Below are 24,252 nucleotides of genomic sequence, written 5' to 3'. Positions count from 1 at the left end.
GAATGCCAGACAGGATACTTGCAGGATGTGGGAAGACAGGGAGACCTGCAGTGTCCCTGACAACACCTGCAAGAAGTGCATCCAGCTGTAGCTTCTAACAGATTGTGTTAAAGAGTTAGAGAAGGAACTGGATGAACTCCAGATCATTCGGGAGGCTGAGAGGTTGATGGGCAGGGCATACAGGGACGTAGTTACACCCACGGTACAGGACACAGGTAGCTGGCTGACCGTCAGGAGGGCTAAAGGGGATAGGCAGCCAGTGCAGAGTACCTCTGTGGCCATTCCCCTCAACAACTTTGGATTCTGTTGGAGAGGATGACCTAGCAGGGGAAAGCCACAGCAGCGAAAGCTGAAATGTTTAAAGGAAACTTCTTCACTCAGAGGGTGGTGAGAGTGTGGAATAAACTGCCAGCGCAAGTGGTGGGTGCAGGTTAGATTTCAACATTTAAGAGAAATTTGGATAGGTAATGGATGGGAGGGGTGTGGAATACTATGGTGAGGGTGTAGGTCGATGGACTAGGCAGATTAATGGTTTGGCACAGACTAGATGGGCCAAAGGGCCTGTTTCTGCATTGTAGTGTTCCATGAGTCTTTGACTCTAAATTGAGGCTGCTCACCAAGTATATCACTGTATGGCAGCCTCAGAGTGTGAGCTGACAGAAACAGAACACCTACATTATTTACAGCCAACCATTAAGCTGATTTGCCTGATACTCACACTGCACATTTAACATCAGCACTTTGGTGGTCCGGTCCATCTGGTAATTCACCACACACGTCAGCGGCTGCCTGTGAGCCTCCCGCGAGGGAACCAACAGGAATTGGCTGGTCACCGTGCTGGTGCCATTTTGGTTTCGAAATTCTTTGACAATCGTCTCCCCATTGACCTTCGTCTCCCAGGTGATAACACCAGGTGGCTTCCCATTGGCTGATGTACACGTCGCTACCACAATCTTCCTGGGATGTTCAGCTTTGGCAACGATGGTGTGTGGAGTCAGCTCAGCATCATTCACTGGTCTGGCTGCAGGAAAAATAGAAAATAATTAGCGAACATAGAACTGTACAGTACAGTATAGGCTCTTCAGCCCACAGTGTTGTGCTGACCTAGATAAACATACTGTATAATCGATCTATGCCGTCTTTCCAACACAGCCCATGACACACCATTTTTCTTATATCCATGTGCCAATCTAACAGACTATAAAGATCCCTATGGCCTCATAACATGTTATCATGTCTGAACACACCCATCCTCTTAAATATGAGGAAACTGAATTACCAATTTTACTGTGATTGGCACCCAGTCACAGAGCAAAAGGAACATTGTGGAACAGAGGGCACTCAAACACCAGATGCCATACCAAGTACACATTCCTTACAGAACAGATGGAAGTAAATCCAAGGTATAGCGTAAACAGTTATAAAGTATTTCAAAGGCCCTTAGCAAGTCAGGAATAGAGTGACACACAAACTACTATAGAATTATTGCTGGACCCTAGGGCGAATATAGGGAATCCTTATTGGTTAAAGTGGTTAGAGTGTGGTGGGGGAGGCTGAGAGTGAAAAGAGAGAGAAGGTTGAGGTACGGCAGGGGGTGGGGGGGGTGGAGAAGGAGAGAGGGTACATGGATGGGGAGGAATGACAGATGAGAGGAGAGGGAGAATATTCATATAAATGAAAGCTTGAGAAAAGGCAACAAAGAATTTAAGACAAAAAGTCGACAGAGGAGAGAAGGAATGACAGCTAATCAACCTTGTAAAGTCCTTGTCACAAATATCTAAAGTTGGGTAAGTTGTCAAACTGACATCGCTGGACACGGAGAATCACGCCTTCCAGCCAAAGTGTCTTGCTCATCAATTATGATCCCTGGGTACATTCTGTCCCACTGTCCAGGAAAAATGCCAGTGGCACCATGATAATATGGGCTGGAAGCCTAATCCTGGGAGACCTGAATACTGATGCAAGACCCCAAGAAATCTCATGACATCAGAGATGAGCAAAGAAACCCCCTCCTGATGACCACTTTCAGTCAATGAACCAGGGTTCTTCCATGCTGAATAACAAACACCGGGAAAATGTTCAGAATCAAAGCTAGCTTGGTATCAACACTAATGACTGAACTGGCTGAGGGTCATGGTTGCTGGGTAGGATCTGCACCCAGGTCATAAAGCCCAATCCTGGAGGCAAAGCTACCCTCATCATCAACGTGCGCTATTAAGAAATCCTTACTAATCTCAAATCAAAGGAATTCTAGGGGAAAACGCTCCAGTGGCTGGAGTTGCACTTTATGAAAAGGAAGACACTATGGTTGTTGGAGACAAACCATCCCAATTCCACTTGCTTCTTAGAGCTGTGCCCTCGGCACAGGCACCATTAGCTGCTTCACCTGTGATCTCCCACCACAACAGGAGCAGCATGATTTGTATCATCTTCAACTCCAGGTGAAGAAACGGACCACGCCTGCATACAGCGAGGTCCACACAGCATTAAAGTGTGGGCTGATAAGGAGCAAATGACACTCACAAGTACTAACCTAAGTACGTTCTACAAGATGAAGTGCTACCTACCAGCTTTTGGAATTTAGTGGTAATCCCATCGCTGAGCCCCAGAACAGCTATATTCAGGGAGGTATTGCTGACCAGAAGCTCAGCTAGAACAGTGACATACAGAAATAACAAGACCTTCAGGGCAGATGAGAAGTTGGGTACCTTGTGGTGATTGGCTCAGCTTCTGACATTCCAGTGCCTTTCCACCATTGAAATGTACAAGTTGGCTACATGATGGACTACTCCCCTTCAGTCTGGAAGACTGAGCTCGAAACCAGCCAGAACAAAGTCCACTTGAGTGGCATACCTTCCACCAAGTTAAACACTCCTCTAAGCACTACCATCATACTCTGGCTCCCCTAAGTTCCAGGTACATAATGACCTGCAGTTACACATCTGGGTGATAACCAACACCTCCCAAATCAGCACAGCCAAGAACAAGGGTGCGAGTGTAGGGAAAGCCCACGCCCTGCAGGTTCCCCTTCTAGTCATACATCTCGTTGACGACTGAGTGCAGTGCTATTCCTTCAACATCACTAAATCTGAATCCTTCAATTTTCCCCCAAGGGCATCATTAAGAGGGCCGAGGTCATTCAGAAGTGCCGCGCACCTCACTTGTCAATTTGGGATAGGTATAAGTGCTGGCATTGTACATGCCACCCATATCCCTTAAATGAATCACACTTAGTGTACAATAGATGTGCTCCATAAATGCCACCTTAGTGGCAGAACCCTCAAGTGAGTCATACACATGTTGGAAATACAATGAAAGCCAGTCTGTATCTGCAAAGGGGGAGCAGATGGGATCTCTTCTGGCACATAAAGGCATCCACCCAAAATTTCAACCCCAAGCAGGACAGTAACTCTGCCATAGTCAGTCTTACGCCTGGCTGTGAAAGGAGGCGGGTTGGGCATGGGGATAGCAACCCCATCTCATTAAAAACACAGAGCTACAGCTGCTGCCAGTAGTCTATGCCCCAATGAGGGTCACGGGCTTGGCAGGTTGGGGGGGGCAGGAGCAGAAGGACAGGAAGTGGCAGAGAAATGTCTCTGCATTCTGCAATAGACACGTGGGGGAGACAGGAGCAGAGGGGTGATACACAACATAGCAATGCAACAACAAAAATAAGGAGAGGCAAGGCAAACATTAGAAAATATGTGTGCAATAAGACAAACGTGAGAGTCCAGAGAGACCGAACTAATAAAAAATGAATTGTGTATTTGCATGAGTGCCCTATGCTGAAACAGAACTCATTATATTCTGTGTACTTCAGTGGTAACTGATCGGGGAGGGTTCAGAAAACAGCAAGTGAACTGAATGTTTCTTTGTTGTAGAACACTGGATTATTTCTGACACTTGGTTAATTAATGGATCACATCACTTTAAATGATCATCAACTTGGGATTAACAATACAAATGGCTTGGATGTTGTGAAAAAGCTTTACGTTTATAGCTATGCCTCCTATAAATAAATGCTAAAATACAACAGTCAATAATATTTTTAATAATGTATAGTGAAGGATGGACATTATCTGAGTCAAGTACGTACGTACGCGCGCCCACACACACACACACACACACACATACAATTAGAAATGAAACCAATTTACCCCAGAGCTTCAGGAATTTTCCTCTGCAGTAAAATCAGGATTACTCCTGTTCCTCCACACACACACACACACAGTGTGGAGAAAGGGTCCACGGAGGATGGAGAGAGGGCAGAAGTGAAGAGTGAGGGCATATGGGGGTCCCAGATGGTGGGGTACAGAAAGCGGGAGGGGAAAAGACCATAACACATAGGAGTGGAATTAGGCCATTTGGCCCATCAAGTCAGCTCCACTATTCCATCAAGGCTGATTTACTATCCCTCTCAACCCCATTCCCCTGCCTTCTCCCCATAACCTTTGACACCCTGACCAATCAAGAACCTATCAACATCCATTTTAAATAGACCCCAATGAGAAGTGGGTGCAAGGGAGACAGGACAGGGAGGAGAGGGGCACAGGGTCCAACTGCAGCAGAACAGGAAGATGACAATGAGAAAAGTTAACACTTGAAGATAAATCCACATTAATAGACTTTGTCATCTCATCCACTTTCTTTAAGGTATACACTGCTTTGATATCTGAGTTCTTGGGAGGTACCCATTGATACCAGGAGTAGTTGTGTCAAAGTGACACACCCTCTGAACATGTGGACGGCAGACAGTATTGCAAAATGGATATAACATGGAAAGACAGGAGCTTGTTCAATTCACTACCAAAAAATGACCAGAGAAACTGAACAGGTACATGGATAGGAAAGGTTTAGAGGGACATGGATCAAGCACAAGCAAATGAGACCAGCTGGATGGGAACCTTGGTTGGCATGAGTGAGATGGGCTGAAGAGCTTGTTTCCATGTTGTGATGCCAGGAGCAGCAGCTCCAAACTAAATCCTTGTTTTGTTGGTTGATTGGTTGGTAATAAAGGCTAAAGAGTGATCTTGTAGTGGCATAAATGAAGGAGATTTTTAATAGAATGGACCCGGAAAGATTTTTCCCACTTGTGGGGAAGAGCAAGGCCAGAGGACATCACTGTAAAACAGTCACTGGGAAATCCAGCAAAATCTCCTTTACCCACACACTGGCAGGAGTGCAATACTCATTGTCACGACGACTGCTGGAAGCAAGCAGCAGTAGTGGAGTTAAGGGAAGGCTGGTTGAGCACAAGGAGCGAGAGAACACGGGACCAGATTTAGTTGAGGAAAGCCAGTAAAAGGATTTATAGGTAGCAGAAACACCAGCGTCAATTGTTTGGGCCAAACGGTGGTATATATCAACCCAACATAACCCAATGTGAAGGGCCCAGTAAATCGTCCCTGCGCCTTCCAGGACAAACTAACTTTGGGGACGCAGCTTCCGTGGAAGTGGCTCCTGTCCGTTGCCAATTCTGGCTGTGGTTATAGTGGAAATGGATTCAGGGATTTAAATGACTGGCAGCCTCTGCACTTTCATTTCTGGCGCTAGACTGGTGATCAATACGAAGATAAACATAAACAGCACTCCCACAATATTACGCACCTCAATAGGATGAGTCTCTCCAATGGAACAACAGGCTGCCTCCAGTAATGAATAAAGACCATGTTACCCTGGTAGGAATATCTCATTTGCATTTTTAATTGAGCACATTTGAAAGAAAATCTCCAGGAGATGATGTACATGAGCAGCACCAGGGAAAAGTTAGGAAGCCAAAAGATTCAACCCCCGAGCTACCCCACCCACATTGTAATGCAAAGCAAACGTTTTATGCCAACCAGCTCGCTAATGAAAGACTAAATGCGTCTCCATCCTCAAACTGCGAATGGGCGTTAGGACTGCAGAATTCCATGGGATCAAACGGAGCTTTGTTCTTGCCCACGCCACCAAAGTGATTTGCTGCTGTGCTTCAACCTGGAAAGTCCGCATATCTTTATTTTGCTAAATGTCAGATGCTGCTTAATAGCACAGGGCCCTCTGTCACATAGTGGTACAGACAGCTGTTGCCTTTCATTCGACTCCTACAGTTAAATAGATGACTGATGAACACATCAGAATGTGCAGCAGAGAAGCAGACCATCTGCCCACAAAGAACCAGGACTTGTATCTGCAGCAAAGCCCTGATATCAAACCAGCCCTGATGCAGAGTCCCGACCCAAAACATTGACGATTCTTTACCTCCCACAGATGCTACTCAACGTGCTAAGTTTCTCCAGCAGATCTTTCATTGCGATCTACCTACAGTTAGTTGCAAGGCATGGTTTTTCATTCTAACCACGAAATTAAGATTGGCAAGTACAGACACGATATCCCAAAGTACAAAGTAATGCAATGGCTGTAGTTGCAATTCCATGGATAACATTAGCTAGAGGATACAGAAGATACAATGTATAGGACCCCACTCAGTAGCCACTTTATTAGGTATAACTGTTTGATAATGTAAAAAATCTAATCAGCCAATCGTGTGGCAGCAACTCAATGCATAAAAGCATGCAGATATGGCCAAGAGGTTCAGTTGTTGCTCAGACCAAAATCAGAATGGGGAAGAAGTGCGATCCAAGTTACTGACCGTGGACTGATTGTTGATGCCAGATGGGGTGGTTTGAGTATCTCAGAAACTGCTGATCTGGGATTTTCGTGCACAACAGTCTCTAGAGTTTACACAGAATGGTGTGAAAAACAAAAAAAAAATCCAGTGAGCAGCAGTTCTGTGAGCAAAAATGCCTTGTTAATGAGAGGGTGGAGGAGAATGGCCAGAGTAGTTCAAACTGACAGGAAGGTGGCAGTAACTCAAATAACCATGTGTTACAGCAGTGGTGTGCAGAAGAACATTTCTAAATGAACAACACATCGAACCTTGAAGTGAATGGGCTGCAGCAGGTTCTAAGGGGTACCTAATAAAGTGGCCACTCAGTGTACATGCAAATACAAACACAGGCATCTCAGCTTGTGCTTAGAAGCTGTGCGAGAGGAAGTACACGCACCATATTGCACAAAGTTCATATAAAATCCCGGAGTTCAGCCAGTCCAGCATGTACATGGCAGTACTTGAAGCAAAGTTGCTTAAATGCTTTTTGCTCAATCTGGTCAGCTTAGTAGAATGAGGTCAATGCAGTCATGGAGACCAACTGCAGCTTCATCCATCAAGGCTGGTAAACCAAATGAAAATAAGGATTTTAGTGCCCTGTTGCTTTCCCCATTGAGTTTAGTGTGAGAAGAAAACAGAGAGCAGTAATAGATCCTGACCCGCATAATGTTAGGAAGCGGAGGCACTTCTTGAATCTGAATGAATGTGGTGTGGCTCACATACAATTCACATGAAGCTACTCTCTGCACATCAGGCCGGTCAATGATCAACGCTGTGAACTCTGAATACAAATGTGGTACACTTGGCTCATCCAGGGCCATTTCCAATCTACCCACGTAAATAGTTTCACAAAATGCATCCCTTAAGGAGGTCTTCAACTAACGGTCATGAAGTTCACAAAGGCCGGTATTGCCCAGTTACACCTGGCTAATTGGGAATCCAGTCGTGGCCAAGGACATTATGAATTAGCAAAAGATAAGAGATGGCAGTCATGTGACCTCATTATTCATGCAGAGTGCAACCAATGAACTTTAATCTCTTCTGTATGCTTGTTCATAAAATGGGAAAACAAATAGCCGAGAGCGAGAATGCTCTTCAATCATTAAGAGGCTTGCTCCCATGGTTACTGAATGGTGGCAGACGTATTTCAGAAACTAGTCATGGAATCCACATCACCATGGTGGGGAGGAGGGGCTCGCACAGGGGAGCCCAGAGTGAGAAGGAGAGGTGTTGGGGAAAATGAGAATGGGGGCAAAATGAGATTGGGGGGCAAAATGAGATTGGGGGGCAAAATGAGATTGGGGGGCAAACAAGAGTGGAGAAGGGCAGATAAAGAGTCAAAAGATCAAGGAGGAAAGCCAGAGGAACTAGACAGAGAAAAAGAGGAAGCAAGTGGGCAAGGAGATCAGAGTGAGGTGGGATGGTGGAGTCAGTCATGGGGGCAAGAGTCTGATGACAGAAAAAAAGGATGGGGAGAGCAGGCTTTGGGTGCAGTGGCAAGAGCAGTGAGAGAGCAGGGTGGCGGAGAGAGGCAGAACAGATGCAAGGAGAAAAGAAAGAGACCAAAACAGTTCACAGGGTGGCTTTGGGGGAAATGATTAGTGGGTAGAGTATAGACTCACCCAAGACTGGAACCAAACCACCAGGACTATGAAGCGAGCTTTAAGCAGAACACATCAATTGATCATTAAAGAGGATGAGGCAACATTAATGACCGAGTTGCACGGACTGAAACCCAACTTTACCCCATTAGTATTATAGTTTGTACATTCACTACAAAATCCACAACGTGCAAAACACACAGGACACTGGTTCCATGGAGGAATTCTGGAGGGTGGGCTGATTAATCTTCCTAACCTTTAAGCAGGGGTAGTTCCATAGGGAACATGGCAGATAGCATCTGTGTAACATGGTCACAGTAACAATATTCACAGACTAGCTCCAAACTCTGAAGATATTAGAGAAAAGAGGACACATAGTTTAAGATTACAAGACCAAATATACCCTTGAGGACATCACATGCAAAGCATCTCCTACTGAAGATGAAAGATATCAATCTTGATCTCCCACCTGGTGAACTGCCTCTCTCACTTTCCACTTCCGATGTTTGTGCCACCCTGAACAGGGTGAATGCACAGAAGGCAGCTGGTCCGGATGGAATACCTGGCTGTGTGCTCAGAGTCTGTGCAGGGCAGTTGGCCGAGGTCTTCACAGACATTTTTAATCTGTCTCTGGCCCAGGCAGTTGTCCCCACAGCTTCAGGATCGCCACCATCATGCCAGTGCTGAAGCATTCCACCGCCACAGGCCTGAATGACTTCCGCCCAGTTGCACTCACCCCCATCATTGCAAAGTGCTTTGAGAGATTCGTTCTATCACATCTGAAATCCTGTCTGCCCTCTACCCTGGACCCCCATCAATTTGCCTATGGCACCAACAGCTCAACAGAGGATGCCATCTCCACGGCACTTCACTCTGCCCTAACCCACCTGGACAGCCCCAACTCTTACGTCAGAATGCTGTTCATTGACTTTAGTTCGGCATTCAATACTGTGATCCCCTCCAAGCTGATCACCAAACTTTGCCAGCTTGGTATCAGCTCATCCCTCTGCAATTGGACCTTGGACTTTCTGACTAACAGACCCCAATCAGTTAAGTTAGACAACCTCTCCTCCTCCACTCTCACCCTGAACACCGGCGTGCCTCAAGGCTGTGTGCTGAGCCCTCTTCTGTACTCCCTTTTCACCTTTGACTGCGTTCCTGTACATGGTTCTAACTCCATAATCAAGTTCGCAGACGACACCACGGTGGTTGGCCCGATCAGAGGGGATGACGAGACGCCCTACAGGGACGAGGTCCAGCACCTGGCTGCGTGGTGTGCCGACAGCAATACGGCCCTTAACACCCAGAAGACCAAGGAGATTATTGTGGACTTCAGGCATGCTAGGAGTCACACTCACGTCCTCATCTATATCAACGGAGCTGTAGTGGAGCGTGTATTAAGCTTCAAATTCCTTGGTGTCCACATTTCTGATGATCTCACCTGGTCCCTGAACACCTCCATCCTGATGAAAAAGGCGCAACAGCGCCTTTATTTCCTGCGGAGCATGAAGAAAGCTCATCTCTGTCCCAGGATACTGACGGACTTTTACCGCTGTACCATTGAGAGCACACTCACCAACTGCATCTCAGTGTGGTATGGCAATTGTCCCGTATCGGACCGCAAAGCACTCCAACGTGTGGTGAAAACTGCCCAGCGGATTATCAGCACCCAATTGCTCACCATTGAGAACATCTACCATAAACGCTGCCTGGGCAGGGTGAAAAGCATTACCAGGGATGCATCTCACCCTAACCATGGACTTTTTACTCTCCTCCCATCCAGTAGGTGCTACAGGAGCCTCCGCTCCCGCACCAGCAGGCAAAGGAAGAGCATCTTCTCTGAGGCTGTGACCCTGCTGAACCTCTCATCACAGCGCTAAGCAGTATTACACCCATATTGTACTGTCTCAGTACTTTTATATTTGTGTGCTGTAGCGCTTAATTTTTATTCGCAGTTATTTTGTAAATAACCCTATTCTTTGTATTTCTGGTCAGATGCTAACTGCATTTCATTGGCTTTGTATCTGTACTCGGCACAGCGACAATAAAGTTGAATCTAATCTAATATCAAGATCGATATGAAAGATGTGCTGGCATTGGGGAGGGTCCTGAGGGGGTTCACAAGGATGATTCCAGGAATGAAAGGGTTATCATACGAGGAACATTTGATTTCTCTGGGTCTGTACTTACTGGAATTCAGAAGGATGAGGGGGGATCTCATTGAACCCTTTCGAATGTTGAAAGGCCTAGACAGAGTAGATGTGGAAAGGATGTCTCCCATGGTGGGAGAGTCTAGGACAAGAGGGCACAGCCTCAGGATAGAGGGGTGCCCTTTCAAAACAGAGATGTGGAGAAATTTCTTTAGCCAAAGGGTGGTAAATTTGTGGAATTTGTTGCCACATGCAGCTGTGGAAGAGAGGTCATTGGGTGTATTTAAGGCAGAAATTGATAGGTTCCTGATTGGACATGGCATCAAAGGTTACGGGGAGAAGGCCAGGAACTGGGTTGAGGAGGAGATAGAAAAAAATGGATCAGCCATGATGAAATGGCAGAGCAGACTCGATGGGCCAGATGGCCTAATTCTGCTCCTATGTCTTATGGTCCTATAAATGGCAGAATAATAAATGGATGCTCCTTGTCTGGGAGCGATAGTAACTGGGCTATGGGCTGCTGGCGATGGTGGTGGAGGTGGATACAATAGGGTCTTTCAAGAGACTCCTGGACAAGTACATGGAGCTCAGAAAAACAGAAGGCTATGGGTAACGCTAGGTAATTTCTAAGGTAAGGCCATGTTCGGCACAGCTTTGTGGGCTGAAGGGCCTGTATTGTGCTGTAGGTTTTCTACGTTTCTATGTAACTGAATCAGCCTGCTCCTGAGTAAAGCAAAGTGAGGAACCTTGCTTAATGAACGCAGCAGGTCAGGCAGCATCTCTGGCAAGAGGTACAGTCGACATTTTGGGCCAAGACCCTTCATCAGGACTAATGAAGTCCTGGCGAAGGGTCTCAGCCCGAAACGTCGACTGTACCTCTTCCTAGAGATGCTGCCTGGCCTGCTGCGTTCACCAGCAACTTTGATGTGTGTTGTTTGAATTTTCAGCATCTGCAGAACTCCTCGTGTTAACCTTGCTTATTGACAGGATTTCAGAGACTCCAAATTTCTAGGTGTTTCTTCTGGATAATGGTTCTTTCACTGAGCAAAGCCTGCTTGAAGAAATGCAACATCCCATCTCCTTCCAGGAATCTCTGGCTCATTACCACTCATGGCAGATGGGAGACACTGTTGTGTTTTTGATAACCTCACAGCCATACATCGGGCACGTAGAAGGCCTGTGTAACTGAAAGGAGTGGATCACCCACCCTGTTAGGCATCTCCTGTCCCACCAGGAGAAAGCCAATGTGGGAACTATTGCCTTATCAGGCATTTCATAACGCAGAATCCAGAGCGGAAGCAAGCCATCCTTGTCACAGAGGCCTGTCTAAGATGATGGTAATCAAACGCAAGATGACAAGCATTCTTAACATTTGTGAAATATCCTCCCAGTATGATAAGACCAGCTGAAGAATAATTGTAATGGCTGATGACATTACAGTTATCTAGCTTCACTTGCTGATTACTCTCCAGCTACAGGCAGTTAGGCCATTAGCAAGCTCCTCTGTGATATTTACGGCACTGCCCTGATTCACCTCAGTTGGAAGTGTTTGTAAAAGGCTCCCAACTGATGGAAGGTGCAAGCATTAAATGGCTACAGGTGTAACAATGCTCGGCCTACACAAGTGCCATGTATTTCTTTCCTGAATTATTGCAACATTGGGAGATATGGTGTTGGAAGAACAACTGTCTTGTTTTATATTAGGAGCGAACAATTAAATGTTATGCTATTTTCAAACATCTAAGTCTGACATTTTTTCATGAGTTACTGAATCGAGTTCCGATCACTGCACAGAGCTAATTAGCAAAACAAGCTCCTAATAACATAATTTTCACATATCATCATGACTTCAAGCTTAAAGTAGCTATGCTCAGTGACATCAAGAAGCTATAGCCAGGGTGGATCAACATATACGTTGAGTATCCCTTATTCGAAAACACTTCAGGCTGGAAGTGTTTCAGATTTTGGAATATTTGGATCTATACAATGAGATACCTTGGGAATAGGAACCAAAGTCTAAACACAAAATCCATTTACATTACATATATAGTTTACATACAGCTGGTATGAAGCTCACGGAGTGAACAGTCTGTAGTTGGAGCATAGTCTGATGTGATGGAGCTGGGTCCTCCAGACTGTCAGAGCTAAATGACTGCCTCTATTATTGGTTTCATATTTGCCATCGATTCCAAACAACTACCTATTCCACAGCAATTACAACCGGGGGTGAGTGGGTAGTTTTCTGTTCAATTTTTGAAATAATTTTGTACATAAAATATTTACCTTCAATTTTTAGTTCATTGTAACAGAACTTTGCTTGCTCCATGATCAGCATACCGTTAAGCGGTTCACTCTGATGCTGACGAATCCACTCTTTCCGTACACAATCAAGATCTTAATTTTTCATGTTATGCAGTGTTTTTCTATTCTTCATTAACTTCTGTTCATTACATACTGTATGTGAGGTTACTCCTCAGAACTGTCTGTGGTGCGCATTCACCTGTGTATCACCAGGGAACTTTGTGGAATTTCCCACTTGTGTCATTATGTCAGCACAAAAAAATTTTGGATTTCGGAGGCTTTCGGACTTTGGAATTTTGGATAAAGGGTGCTCCACTTGTATTTGTGGTTTCATTGACATTCATTTGTAAATGTGCACACATGTAGATTACAGAAGCTCAATCTTAATACTTAGAGATTCAGCTTCTGTAGACCGTGTGTGTGCACGTTTGCAAATGAACGTGATTCTAGTAACACATTTACTTCTGTTGGGATGGGAGATCAAAATGGCTGTGAACATTTCGATTGAACCAATGGTAAAGTTATATCATCTCTCACCTTCTCTGAGAGTTAACTATGTTAGCGTGAAATGAAAGCCACAAATAGGCCCAGATCAGGCAAAGAGGTTTTCCTTTCTTAAAAGACACTTGTTGATCAGTTGGTATCACATCATCAGATTGTGGCCACTTTTATTGATTCAAGCTATCTATATATAAAAAGAGGCCAACATAAGTTTTCAATTTACTAGGGTGAGATGACACATCAGCTTAAACTGGTCTGATTGTCTAAATGCACTCTAGAAATTACTGGCCAACACAGAATTAACATTTCCCTGATTGATACAACCACTTACCGAAAACAGTGAGGTTAACCTGGCTCTCTCGGTTTCCTGTTGGGAAGGTTGCAAACTCACAGATGTAGACTCCTTCGTCCATCAGTTCTAACCTGGACAGCTCGATTGTAGCATCATTTAGAGACGGATTTTGGAAAGATACTCTATCTTGGTACGGTGGCAGGACAGAGACCCCCATAGATGGGTGGAAAATGGCAATGTTTTGCTTGGACCCATTGGTTGCCTTTTGCCATGTGACTTGAGTGATTTTGATTTTGGGATCGTTGTTTACGAAAGTGCATCGCAAAACCACACTGGTGCCAATAAATCCAGACAAGCTGTCATCCACCGTCACCGTCTGCGCCTGAAAAACTACAACAACATTTGCTTGTTAGAAGTTCGTCAGAATTATTGGTGCAAACAACCTAATCTACATTGTTGTTCATATAATTGCACTGCACACACAGAGAAAGGGGCTGCATTTCTTTAGAACTTGGAGTCCCCAAGTACTTTACAGCCAGAGAATTACAAAGGAATATAGTCCTCTTGGTCTCTTTGTACCGCCAATGCTGTACAATGAAACTGTACAATGCTGGGTTGAAATGTTGACCATTTCTCCCCCTCCATAGATGCTGCCTGACCTGCTCAGTTCCTCTTGCATTCTGTGTGTACACAATGTGGCATCTATGCAGGCAGGCAGCTTCAACCCAAGAACAGCCGTATTACCCTCACTGATGTCACAGAGGATTAAGACACTCAGCCACAAAAGACATCCACCCTCTAATGGTTTACCTTAACCTGAGAGTACTGCTTAGTGTATCAAGCTCCAATTAAATTTGGCGACGATTAAGGAATTCAAACAACATCAGGGCCGCGGTGATAGAATACTTGAGAAGGAGGGGAGGGCAAGAGGGAGGATGAGAGCTGACTATGGAAAAGGCGCTGCTTAGAAAAGAGCATACCAGCTATTTCTTTCACAGCAAGATGCTTGTCAAGCTAAATTCCTCAAGTAACAATACAAGTGCTGCTTTACATAATGCACAGTGCTCGGTCCAGGGAACTAATTTCCATTCGTGTGGATAAACACCAGTTTCTAGAAAACAACATAATTAATGACAAGAATGAGCTTCTGTGGCATTCACACAATCACTAACAACACCAAATGCTTGGGACTTTGCTTACTCACAACCCCTAGCTGAATTCATTCAGCTGTACATTTCCATTTGCCGGATATTTATTCAAGGGGGTCTATATCATATGAAATATTACATCTCAATGCCATGCTGCCAATCAAATGTAGCCACACTTGCTTAACCGGCATACTGAACATCTGCCAAATTTCACTGTTCCCATGGACAAGTAACAACCGACGTAGTGACCTAGATATCAAACCAAACTGGGAAGTGCACAGTGCGGATCACAACTCTCCATTAAGTTACAGTAAACACACACTATTCACACTTGTTGCTTTTCTATTAGCGAGGTCTCTTCATGAGAATACAAACAATTCCAGACACCAAGATTCTGTATTTAGAGGTCATGTATTAAGAGCAGGATTGCTCTATGAAATTCAACACTTTTTCCTCAACTGTAGCAAGCCTCTTGGGACTCCTCACATTAATGATCCACCAACCTGTTTTGGAATCTAGTAACGAATACTCATAGCAACAGCACAACATTAAACCTTTCTTGGAGCTTGTGGTCATTCTGCAGGTAATTTCTGCTACATTTTCTGCCTTAGAGTTATCTGGTTACCATGTCCAGTGGGAACCCTTCACAGTGACAGGCCAAAACCGCTGAAAACAGACTAAACTAATTACAAAGCAGATGTCAGTTCTCCAGAACTTTCATAGGTGGGAATGGGCCTACAGATGGGCCCAACTGGAAAACCCACACCATGGGTGCTCCTCTGAATGTGACCAAGCTAACTGTGCCAATATAGCCACTGGATACTCAGTGATCAGATACTCCGGGCACTGACTGATCTGCCAGCAGCCTCCTGAATCCAAGGGAATCTCAGAGAGCATAAATGAGGCATCCCAACCCTCCACTCTTTCTCTGTAGTGATCCTGCCTCCACTGTCAGTAGAATTGCAATCCATCCCTGTAAGGAATCCGCCTCCACTGTCAATAGGGCTGCAATCTGTCTCCCGTAATCAACCCGCCTTCATTATCAGTGGGACTGCATTCTGTCTCCTTTAATGAGACTGCTTCCATTGTTAATGGAACAGCAATCTGTCTCCTGTAAGGAACCCGCCTTCTCTGTCAGTGGGACTGTTATATGCCTTTCGGTTACACGTCTCATTGTGTTTATGGGTTTTTTTATTTTGCTGTCGACTGGCCTTTACACTGTTCTATTGCTCACTGATGCCATCCTTTATGTTTTTTAGAATACCATCTCTGGACACAGGCCATAACTTCATCCACTGTAGTCCCTTATTAACTTGGAGCACAATAATAATTATGCACAACCGCATCCTCTCACTATCCTTTATGACAAGGAGGACACTCACTGTTGAGTGACCCAAACAAGGTCATTGCAAAAAAGATGAGGCAGAATTTCACCAGAGGGCTGATCAAAATTCAGCTTGCACTCACTGATGGAGGGCCTCAGCGAGTCGGGCAGCATCTGGACCATTTGAAACGCTACTGTTCATTTCCATTCAAAGATAGCGCCTGACTCGCCGAGCTCCTCCAGATTGTTGAGTGTTGCTTCAGACTCCAGCATCTGCAGTCTCCTGTGTCGCCATTTCACTGATCATTTGCCGATTTCCCCCACACCTCAGACAGGACATGGGCAAGAACAGCAACCATCGACCATAGCCCTGATCTACAATGAAGGCTTTAACCAGTAATTGCTGCTTCAGACCGTTCCCTGGAAAGAATGAAGCATCTTACTTGCATTCAGAACGCCACCTCATTAATACAGAAATTAATCCAAGGAAGGACTTGGCACCCATTTCATTCCAGCCATAATGAAAAAGAAAATGACTTCCCAGAGCTCTGTTTTGTCAAATTAGTCTCCATGTTCCAAGGAGTATTGAATGTATGCAATTTTGCATGCCGTGTGGCCTTTACAGTAAATCACTCAAATTAAACCGTACATCTTCAGCTGTCATGCACGCACTATTTCAACATATCACAGCTGGACATGGAGATTATCCGCGTGGAGTAGGGCGAAAGATGCACCCGAAGGCCCCACTCCTCCTCCAGCTTCCCACAAAACTTTCACATCTCCACAGCGATAACACTGCTTATTCCAGCGCATGTTATTTGTGTGAAGCAGATAAGTATAGGAATCATTTTTGCCCTGAAAGCAGAGGGCAATTTCAGCTCCTCAGCAGTTTCAGTAGACTGATTCTGAAACTATTACACTACCAAAGAAAAATGGTCTTTGCTGAGAGGATATAACATGCACTACTTCAGAAAAAAGTCCCCACAAGGGACTTTCTATATTACAGTGCCTTGGAGCAGATGATGGCATGCATTTGTGTATCTGTGGACCGCTTCATCCAGCTGGGATGTCTGCTCCTTTAGGGTCAGGTTCATGCAGTCCTGTGCTACAGGTCTCAGAAATTTGAAGGGTGGAATCATTTGTATTTAATAGCCAACTGGTACCAGCACCAACAAACAACGCTCCACAGCAATGCACAAAATGCTGGGGGAACTCAGCGGATCAGGCAGGATCCATGGAGGGAAATGAGCAGTCAACACTTGGGGTTGAAATTGTTCCTCTGTACTGAAAGAGGAAGGGAGAGATGGCCAGTATGAAAAGGTGACAGGAAGGGCTCCATCCTTAAACAATGACTGCCCATTTCACTCCACAGATGCTAAGATCCTCCAGATTCCAGCATCCATAGCCTTTTGTACCACTAAACTCTTGTTTGTAGAATATCCGCCAGTTAATCAAACCATCCAAATTATGAATCTAAAGGAAAATGAGATTATAATGTTCCTGGGAACGACTGAGGTTGCAAAATCACAAATAATTAGCCAGTGTTTTCAACTGTGTAGAATCAGTTAAAATACTTTATCAGGCGTTGGAGTACTTTTCTCCCTCAACTTGCTGGTGAAGTTTCTGTTTTAGATAATACATGAGCATTGAAACAAACATCCTCAGGGTGGTCCTGGGAATCAGAGATGCTGCTGGAAATGCAATTAGTGTCTTAGCCGGAGAGTAAATGTGACGTCCATGGGTCAGTCACATCTGCGCCCAGTAATACAATTACAGCTAGATATTTGCTTGAGTTGAAAAAAATGCCTAAGGTTCCAAACTTCAATAACTTCAACTGACACTGATGTACTTCTCTCTAATCCCAGCCACCTCCTGCCACCGCCTGAAATAGGTTTTGTTTTCTCTCTCCCAATCCCCCACTGCCACTCCTCAGCCCCTGCCCCTTTCCCAATAATGCCTGCAAGAGGCTTTTGGTAATTCCTTTTTAAGGTTAATAAGGCTGCTATTTACCCTACTCAATCTTTGCCTTTTAAATTATTCAGAACAACAAATTATTTATGCACTAGGAGACGTTACAGGCTGAGGCTGAAAACCACTGTCAGGTCCAAAATATTGACAGACAGAAAGTTGCTCACCACTACGTCCTTGCTTCTGGTTCAAACACAGGCTCTCCATGAGACATGTAGTACACTCTGAATGACTATAAAATGACCTACTATTGAGAACCCTATTATATACCTCATGAAGGGTCATCCACTTGAAATATTAAATCTCTGCATCCATTTTTGCAAAGGCTTCGTGCTTATGGCATTGTTTTTTAAAATCCCTTTCAAAGCATTGTTGTGAAGACCCAGCTCATAATTTGATCCCTTTTAGGGGAAATAAAACTTCAAGAAATGCTGGCCTGCACAACAGAGTTTGGATCTGAGCTTGAAGTGCATCCTGATTGCGTCCACTCCACTGATAATGGGACAACACAGGCTGGGGTTGCAGATCCAAGGCAGTGTAACAATCTTAGGATTGGAATCAGGCTTACTGTCATTGGCATATGCTGTGAAAATTGTTGCTTTGCGGCAGCAGTACAAAGCAATACACAAAAATTAATATAAGTTACAATAAGAAATATTTTAAAATATATAAGCCATGCAAAGAGAGAGCGAAAAGTGAGATGGTTTTCATGGCCCATTCAGAAATCTGAAGGCGGAGGGGAAGAAGCCGTTCCTAAAAAGATGAGTGTGTATCTTCAGACTCCTGTACCACCTCCTCGATGGCAATTAATAAGGTGGGCATGTCCCGGGTAGTGAGGGTCTTCATGATCGATGCTGTCCTTCTTGAGTCATTACCTTTTGAAGATTTCCTTGCCAGTAGTTTTACCTTTAATTTTAAGACTCAAATTCGGAGAAGCAGTACGTTCAATACTAACTCAAGGAAACTATCAGAAGCCTTTGTGGGAAAAGATTCAGGCCTGAAGCACAATAATTGGTAAGAATTATTTTTATGCTGCCATAATATTTTGAGGGGGGCTGTCAAGGTCAATGACAAAAGGAATCTCACTCATGCAAGGCTAGCATAAGTCATGCATTTCTCATAATGGCTTGAAACAAATCTTTTGCTAGACCTTTCACACTAGTCTTCATGCTACCATAGCCTGTGGGTAGCTCGCTGAGGAACTCAGAACCAGTCATGGTCTCGGGATAAAGGGACTTGACTGGCTGTAGACATTGCTATATTTATGCTCTATTCTTGGTTGGTGTGGCTGTAACGAAACCCAATTTCCCTCCGGATCAATCAAGTATATCTATCTATCTATCTGTCTTTGAATATATTCAAGATTGGGAAAACTAAAGGAATCACAGAATACAGGAATAGGTTGGGGAAGTGAATTTGAGGCAAGTGATTCAAGTGGCATTTTGGCCTCCTCTATATCCATTATGACATTAACTCCTTTTAAAAGCAACTAACTTTATTTATTTATTATTTAGAAATACAGCACAGTACAAGTTGAGCATCTGTTATCCAAAATTCCAAAATCTGAAATTTGTTTGAGTGCTGACACAATGTCACAACTGGAAAATTCCACAAGGCACTGGGAAGGTTCCCAGGCAGTGTGCAGATGTCTGCACACCACAGACAGTTCTGAAAAGTGACCTCTGAACAGAAGCTAGTGAAAAACGAAGATCTCTATTGTGTATTGAAGGGGTGGATTCGTCAGCGGAGCAAACTTATGCTGCTTAACAGCATGCTGATCATGATGAATAAAAACTGAAGGTAATTGAGAATACTCAGCAGGCTATTGCAGAAATTCAAGAAAAGGCACGGCATTAAATTTTTAAAGATTTGTGGTGATAACGCATCTGCTGATCACGAAGCAGCAGAGAAATGCATTAATGAGTTTGCCAAGATCATCACTGATGAAAATCTAACACGCTGAATGGCTGTATCAGTTGCTTGTTCGTCCATCATTGACGTCGATGAGGACCTCGACACCATAATGATGGTGTCAAGACTAGCGCGTGATTTGGATTTAAGTGAGGGAGAGTTGCGCAGCGTCAGCCTCACTCTCTCTTCCCAATTCCCATCTGGATCCAGTGGCAAGACAGAGTTGAGATGGCTGGAGATGGGACTAGGCGCAGTGGATGACCAGGATGTCTTCTGTGTCTTGTCCTGCTCTACACGTTCCACGACGCTTGCAGAGACCGCCTTCTTGACCATTGGACCTTCCGTAGGTCTCGTCCGCTCAATCTGTCGGAGTCTGTCTTTGCATGCTGGGATGGACAACTCCCTATCCCACCGAGGGTTTGAGACCCGTCGGCTACCCTCACCTGGTTTAGCCGGCTTGTCGAAGCCGTTGCCCGGGGTGTGGCCGCTGTCGCATGCAAACAGCTACGGGGAGCCACAGGTGAGAGCTGAGTGCCAGGTGGGGACCATAGGTGGACTAACCGCCCTGAAAAGGACGCAACATGTTCCCCCACCAGAGGTGCTACCCCTCCCTGACACCCCATACACGTGTATCAGTACACATGTGATGAACAAGTGTAAGGCAAAGACTGCTTACCGGTGACACATAAATTCAGAGTTGTGAATGACAGTGATTCCAAACAGCCACTGACTGTCCACCAGGGCAGTCAAGGTAGTGATAGCTTATCTTCCTAATAGTTCAATATGCACGTTATTGTTTCATACATAAAATGATTAAAATATCATATAAAATTACCTTCAGGATATATGTACGTTTGTATAAGCTGTATATGTAATGTAAGTAGATTCTGTGTTTAGACTTGGACACCATCCCCAAGCTATCTCATTATATAGATGCAAATATTCCAAAATCCGAACAAAATCTGAAACACTTTCAGCCCAAAGCATTTCAGAGAAGGGGTACTCAAGCTGTAATAGGCTCTTCCGATGAAATAAGCTTCCACTACCCAACTATATACATGTGACAAATTAACTTTCTAACCCTCATGTCTTTGGAATGTGGGAGGAGTGGATAATGGCTATGGTCACCTGGTTTTGAAATAGTCTCTTCAGCCTAACTTACTCACATCAACCAAGATGTCTATCCGAGCTAGTCCCATTTCCCGCTAAACCTTTTCTATCCATGTACAGAACCAAACGTCTTCTTAATGCAGTAGTTGTACCTGCCCCCGTCACTTTATCTGGTTGCTCTTCCATAAACCCACCATCCTGTGTGTGAAGAGTTAAGGGGGAAACCAGAGATACACCATCAACATTGGCCTTGCCAGCAATGACCAACGTCCAAAGAAATTATTTCTTGTACAATGCAGTATGTGCAAAGGATGCAGTTGATTGCAACATTCACTCTGTTTCTCCCCTTTACTCTCTCCCATTTAAAACCTCCACATCTACTCTGGTGGGGATTAGCTCTCAGCAAGTAATTGTACAAGAGTGTCAAATGTTGCTCTGTTTACAAGCTTACCTTGTTGATAAAGAAACTCTTGTACAACAATGCTTTTCATCAGCTCAGCAAACACATCTCAGCCGCCCCCACCAATCCAGACCACTTCCACAATACTCTGTTTTCTAACCTTGACCGTAAGAATTGCCACACAGGGTATCAACTGATCTGCTTCCTAGAGCTGAACCCCCAAAGAAATGGCAGCAACAGCAGCCGGCACTACAGGCAGCGAGCGCCAAAGTCATTTTCAGAAGCTAAAGCTGGCTAATTGGAAAAGGTTTGGATGCCAAGCACTGGTTGGATAAGATAAGCAGATGCGGCTTTTGCAAATTGCACTGCAGGAAGATGCCCAGGGGTTTAGAAAAAGATTTCCTAATTCTGATCCACTGATCATCTGCCACCTGGTACCTCTACAGAAGGGATATAGCAGATAATGAAGTTAACCTAAGGGTTAAGTGATCCCAGTAAGAATACACAGATGAGAAACTATCTAAGAATGGAGCTGAGACACACACCAGCTTGTTACCCTTAGAGAAGCCACTCAGGCACAGGGGCTCCTGCAGTGCATCAATATTAAGACACAGTATCTGTTATCAATGATGTTTCTAACTAACGCTTAGAAATCATTGGTTTAACTAAGTCTGGAATACAGAGAGCACAAAACCAGTCTCTAAAACCATTGAGTTGTGCAGCTATTCAGCTGTATTCCCAAAATGGTTCAGATCATCATTGTGATAAATTCCCTACAGGCCTCACAACCTGGCTTCATCCAGAGAATCACAGGTCCCAAGGACAACTGAAAACCCTAAATCATAGCTTCACCATGGAGTAGAAACAATCAACCTAGATTTCAGTGACATACTGTATGTCACACACAAGACAGGCAACACTGGAAACCTCCCTCAAAACCCATACACATGCACTGCTGGAACAACACATAAATCACTGGAGGAGTTCAGTGGGTTGGGCAGCATCCAGGGAGAGGAATGGACAGTTGAAGTTTTTGGGTTAAGATCCTTCATCTGGGCTGAAAGGGAAGGTAGTACAGAAGAGGTGGAGTGAAAGGGTGAAGTACTGTTGGGTCATCTTACAGATTTAATGTAGAAGCTAGGTACCGGTTCCAAACATTTACCTTAACAACACGCATCTTGTTAAAACTCCGGCTGCGGTCACAAGAGAAGGTCTCTGTTAGATCCTTGGTAAGCAACTCGAGTAAGCTTATGTCTCTTTCCTCTGGCAGTCCCATGAACCATTCAACCAAATTTTCACTCTCCCTCCTACAGTATATGCCAACTCGTTAGTACAGTTGATTCGGACAATAATAGTAGTGCCATCAGCAAACATAAATTCAGCATTGGAACTATCCCACACAATCATAGGTAGAAAGTGAGTAAAGCAGGGGGATAAGCACACGGCCTTGCAAATTGGTACTGCATCATCACCTGTGCTGATGGTGATTGTGGAGGAGATTGCTGAAGAGTCCATTTCGGAGTCAACATGGCTTTGTGCATGGGAGGCTATGCTTGACGAGCCTTTTAGAGCTTTTTTGAAGAAATAGCCAACAAGATAGATGAGTGCAGGATATTAGATGTTGTCTATTTGGATTTCAGCAAGGACTTAAATTTTAGCAAATTGGCTCAGAGATGGGAAGCAGAGGGTGGTGGCTGAAGATTGTTCCTTGGAATTGAGGCTGGTGACTAATGCATGATACAGGTTGGTGTTGGGGCCTGTTATTTATGTAAACGATCTGAACATGAATGCATAATGCTTGATCAGTAAATTTCAGATCTCACGAAATAGGTGATGTTGATAGTGAAGATGATCATAGGTTAACAAGGGGATTTTACTCAGTTACGAAAGTTGGCCGAGGAGTGGCAAATGGATTTCAATACAGGCAAGTGTGAGACCACAAAACATACGAACAGAACTAGGCTATTTGGCCCATTGACTCGCTCCACCATTCTATCGTGGCAGACTTACTATCCCTCTCAACCACATTCACCTGCCTTCTCCCTGTAGCCTTTGACATCCTAGCTAATTAAGAACCTATCAATTTCCACTTCAAATATACTCAATGACTTGGCCTCCACAGCTGTCTGTGACAACAAATTGCACAGATTCACCACTTTCTAAGCTAAAGAAACACCTCATCACTGTTCTAAATGGACATCCCTTTATTCTGAGGTGCCCTCTGATCCTACACTCAACCACTATAGGAAACATCCTCTCCACATCCCCTCTGTCCAGGCTTTTCAACATTCAAGCAACACACACAAAATGCTGGAGGAACTCAGCAGGCCAGGCAGCATCTATGGAAAAGAGTGAACAGTCGACGTTTCGGGTCGAGACCCTTTATCAGGACTACAGCACAACACTTTACAGTACAGGTAACCAAGGTTCAATCCCCACTGCCTCCTGTATAGAGTTTGTACGTTCTCACCGTGACTGCGTGCATTTCCTCCCACAGTCCAAAGTAGTATCAGTTGGTAGGTTAATTGGTCACTGTAAATTGTCCTGTGATGAGGCTACAATTAAATCTGGGGATTGCTGGATGGTGTGGCTCGAAGGGCCAGAAGGGCTTATCTCAATAAACAAACAAACACAGAAAATTGGGTCTAGCTGGTTGGAGACTGTGGTTGGCATGGACTCATTGGGCTGAATGGCCTGTATTCATGCTGTATTGCTCTTGGACGCCAGAATTCATCAGGCTACACGGTCGAGAATATTCTTGTCATGTTGTGTGCACAGCAATCCAGCTCGAAAGGCTGCTGGAAGACTCTGCCACAATCAACAGCCTTGAGCAACACTCCAGGGAAGGCACTGGAGCCAAGTCATCAAGGATCAGGGAAATTCCATAAAGGGTAAAA

The 24,252-nt window shown here is 44.6% G+C and overlaps 1 protein-coding gene across 9 annotated transcripts in view; it reads right to left on the bottom strand.

Annotated features, from left to right (window-relative positions):
* nectin1b (nectin cell adhesion molecule 1b) overlaps positions 1 to 24,252 on the bottom strand; it is a 548,976-nt gene that overhangs the window by 389,187 nt on the left and 135,537 nt on the right. For all 9 annotated transcript variants that reach the window (XM_072238137.1, XM_072238130.1, XM_072238129.1 and 6 more), the window contains exons 2-3: positions 13,534 to 13,884; positions 719 to 1,021 (exon numbers count right to left, since the gene is read on the bottom strand). In XM_072238137.1, coding sequence (XP_072094238.1) covers positions 719 to 1,021; positions 13,534 to 13,884 — 654 coding nt within the window. The remainder of the gene's footprint in view (positions 1 to 718; positions 1,022 to 13,533; positions 13,885 to 24,252) is intronic.

Source organism: Mobula birostris, chromosome 20 (genome assembly GCF_030028105.1).
Source record: "Mobula birostris isolate sMobBir1 chromosome 20, sMobBir1.hap1, whole genome shotgun sequence".
NCBI classification, from domain to species: domain Eukaryota; kingdom Metazoa; phylum Chordata; class Chondrichthyes; order Myliobatiformes; family Myliobatidae; genus Mobula; species Mobula birostris.
The sequence above is the reverse complement of the archived record's forward strand: the minus strand, read 5'-3'. Positions and strand labels throughout refer to the sequence as shown.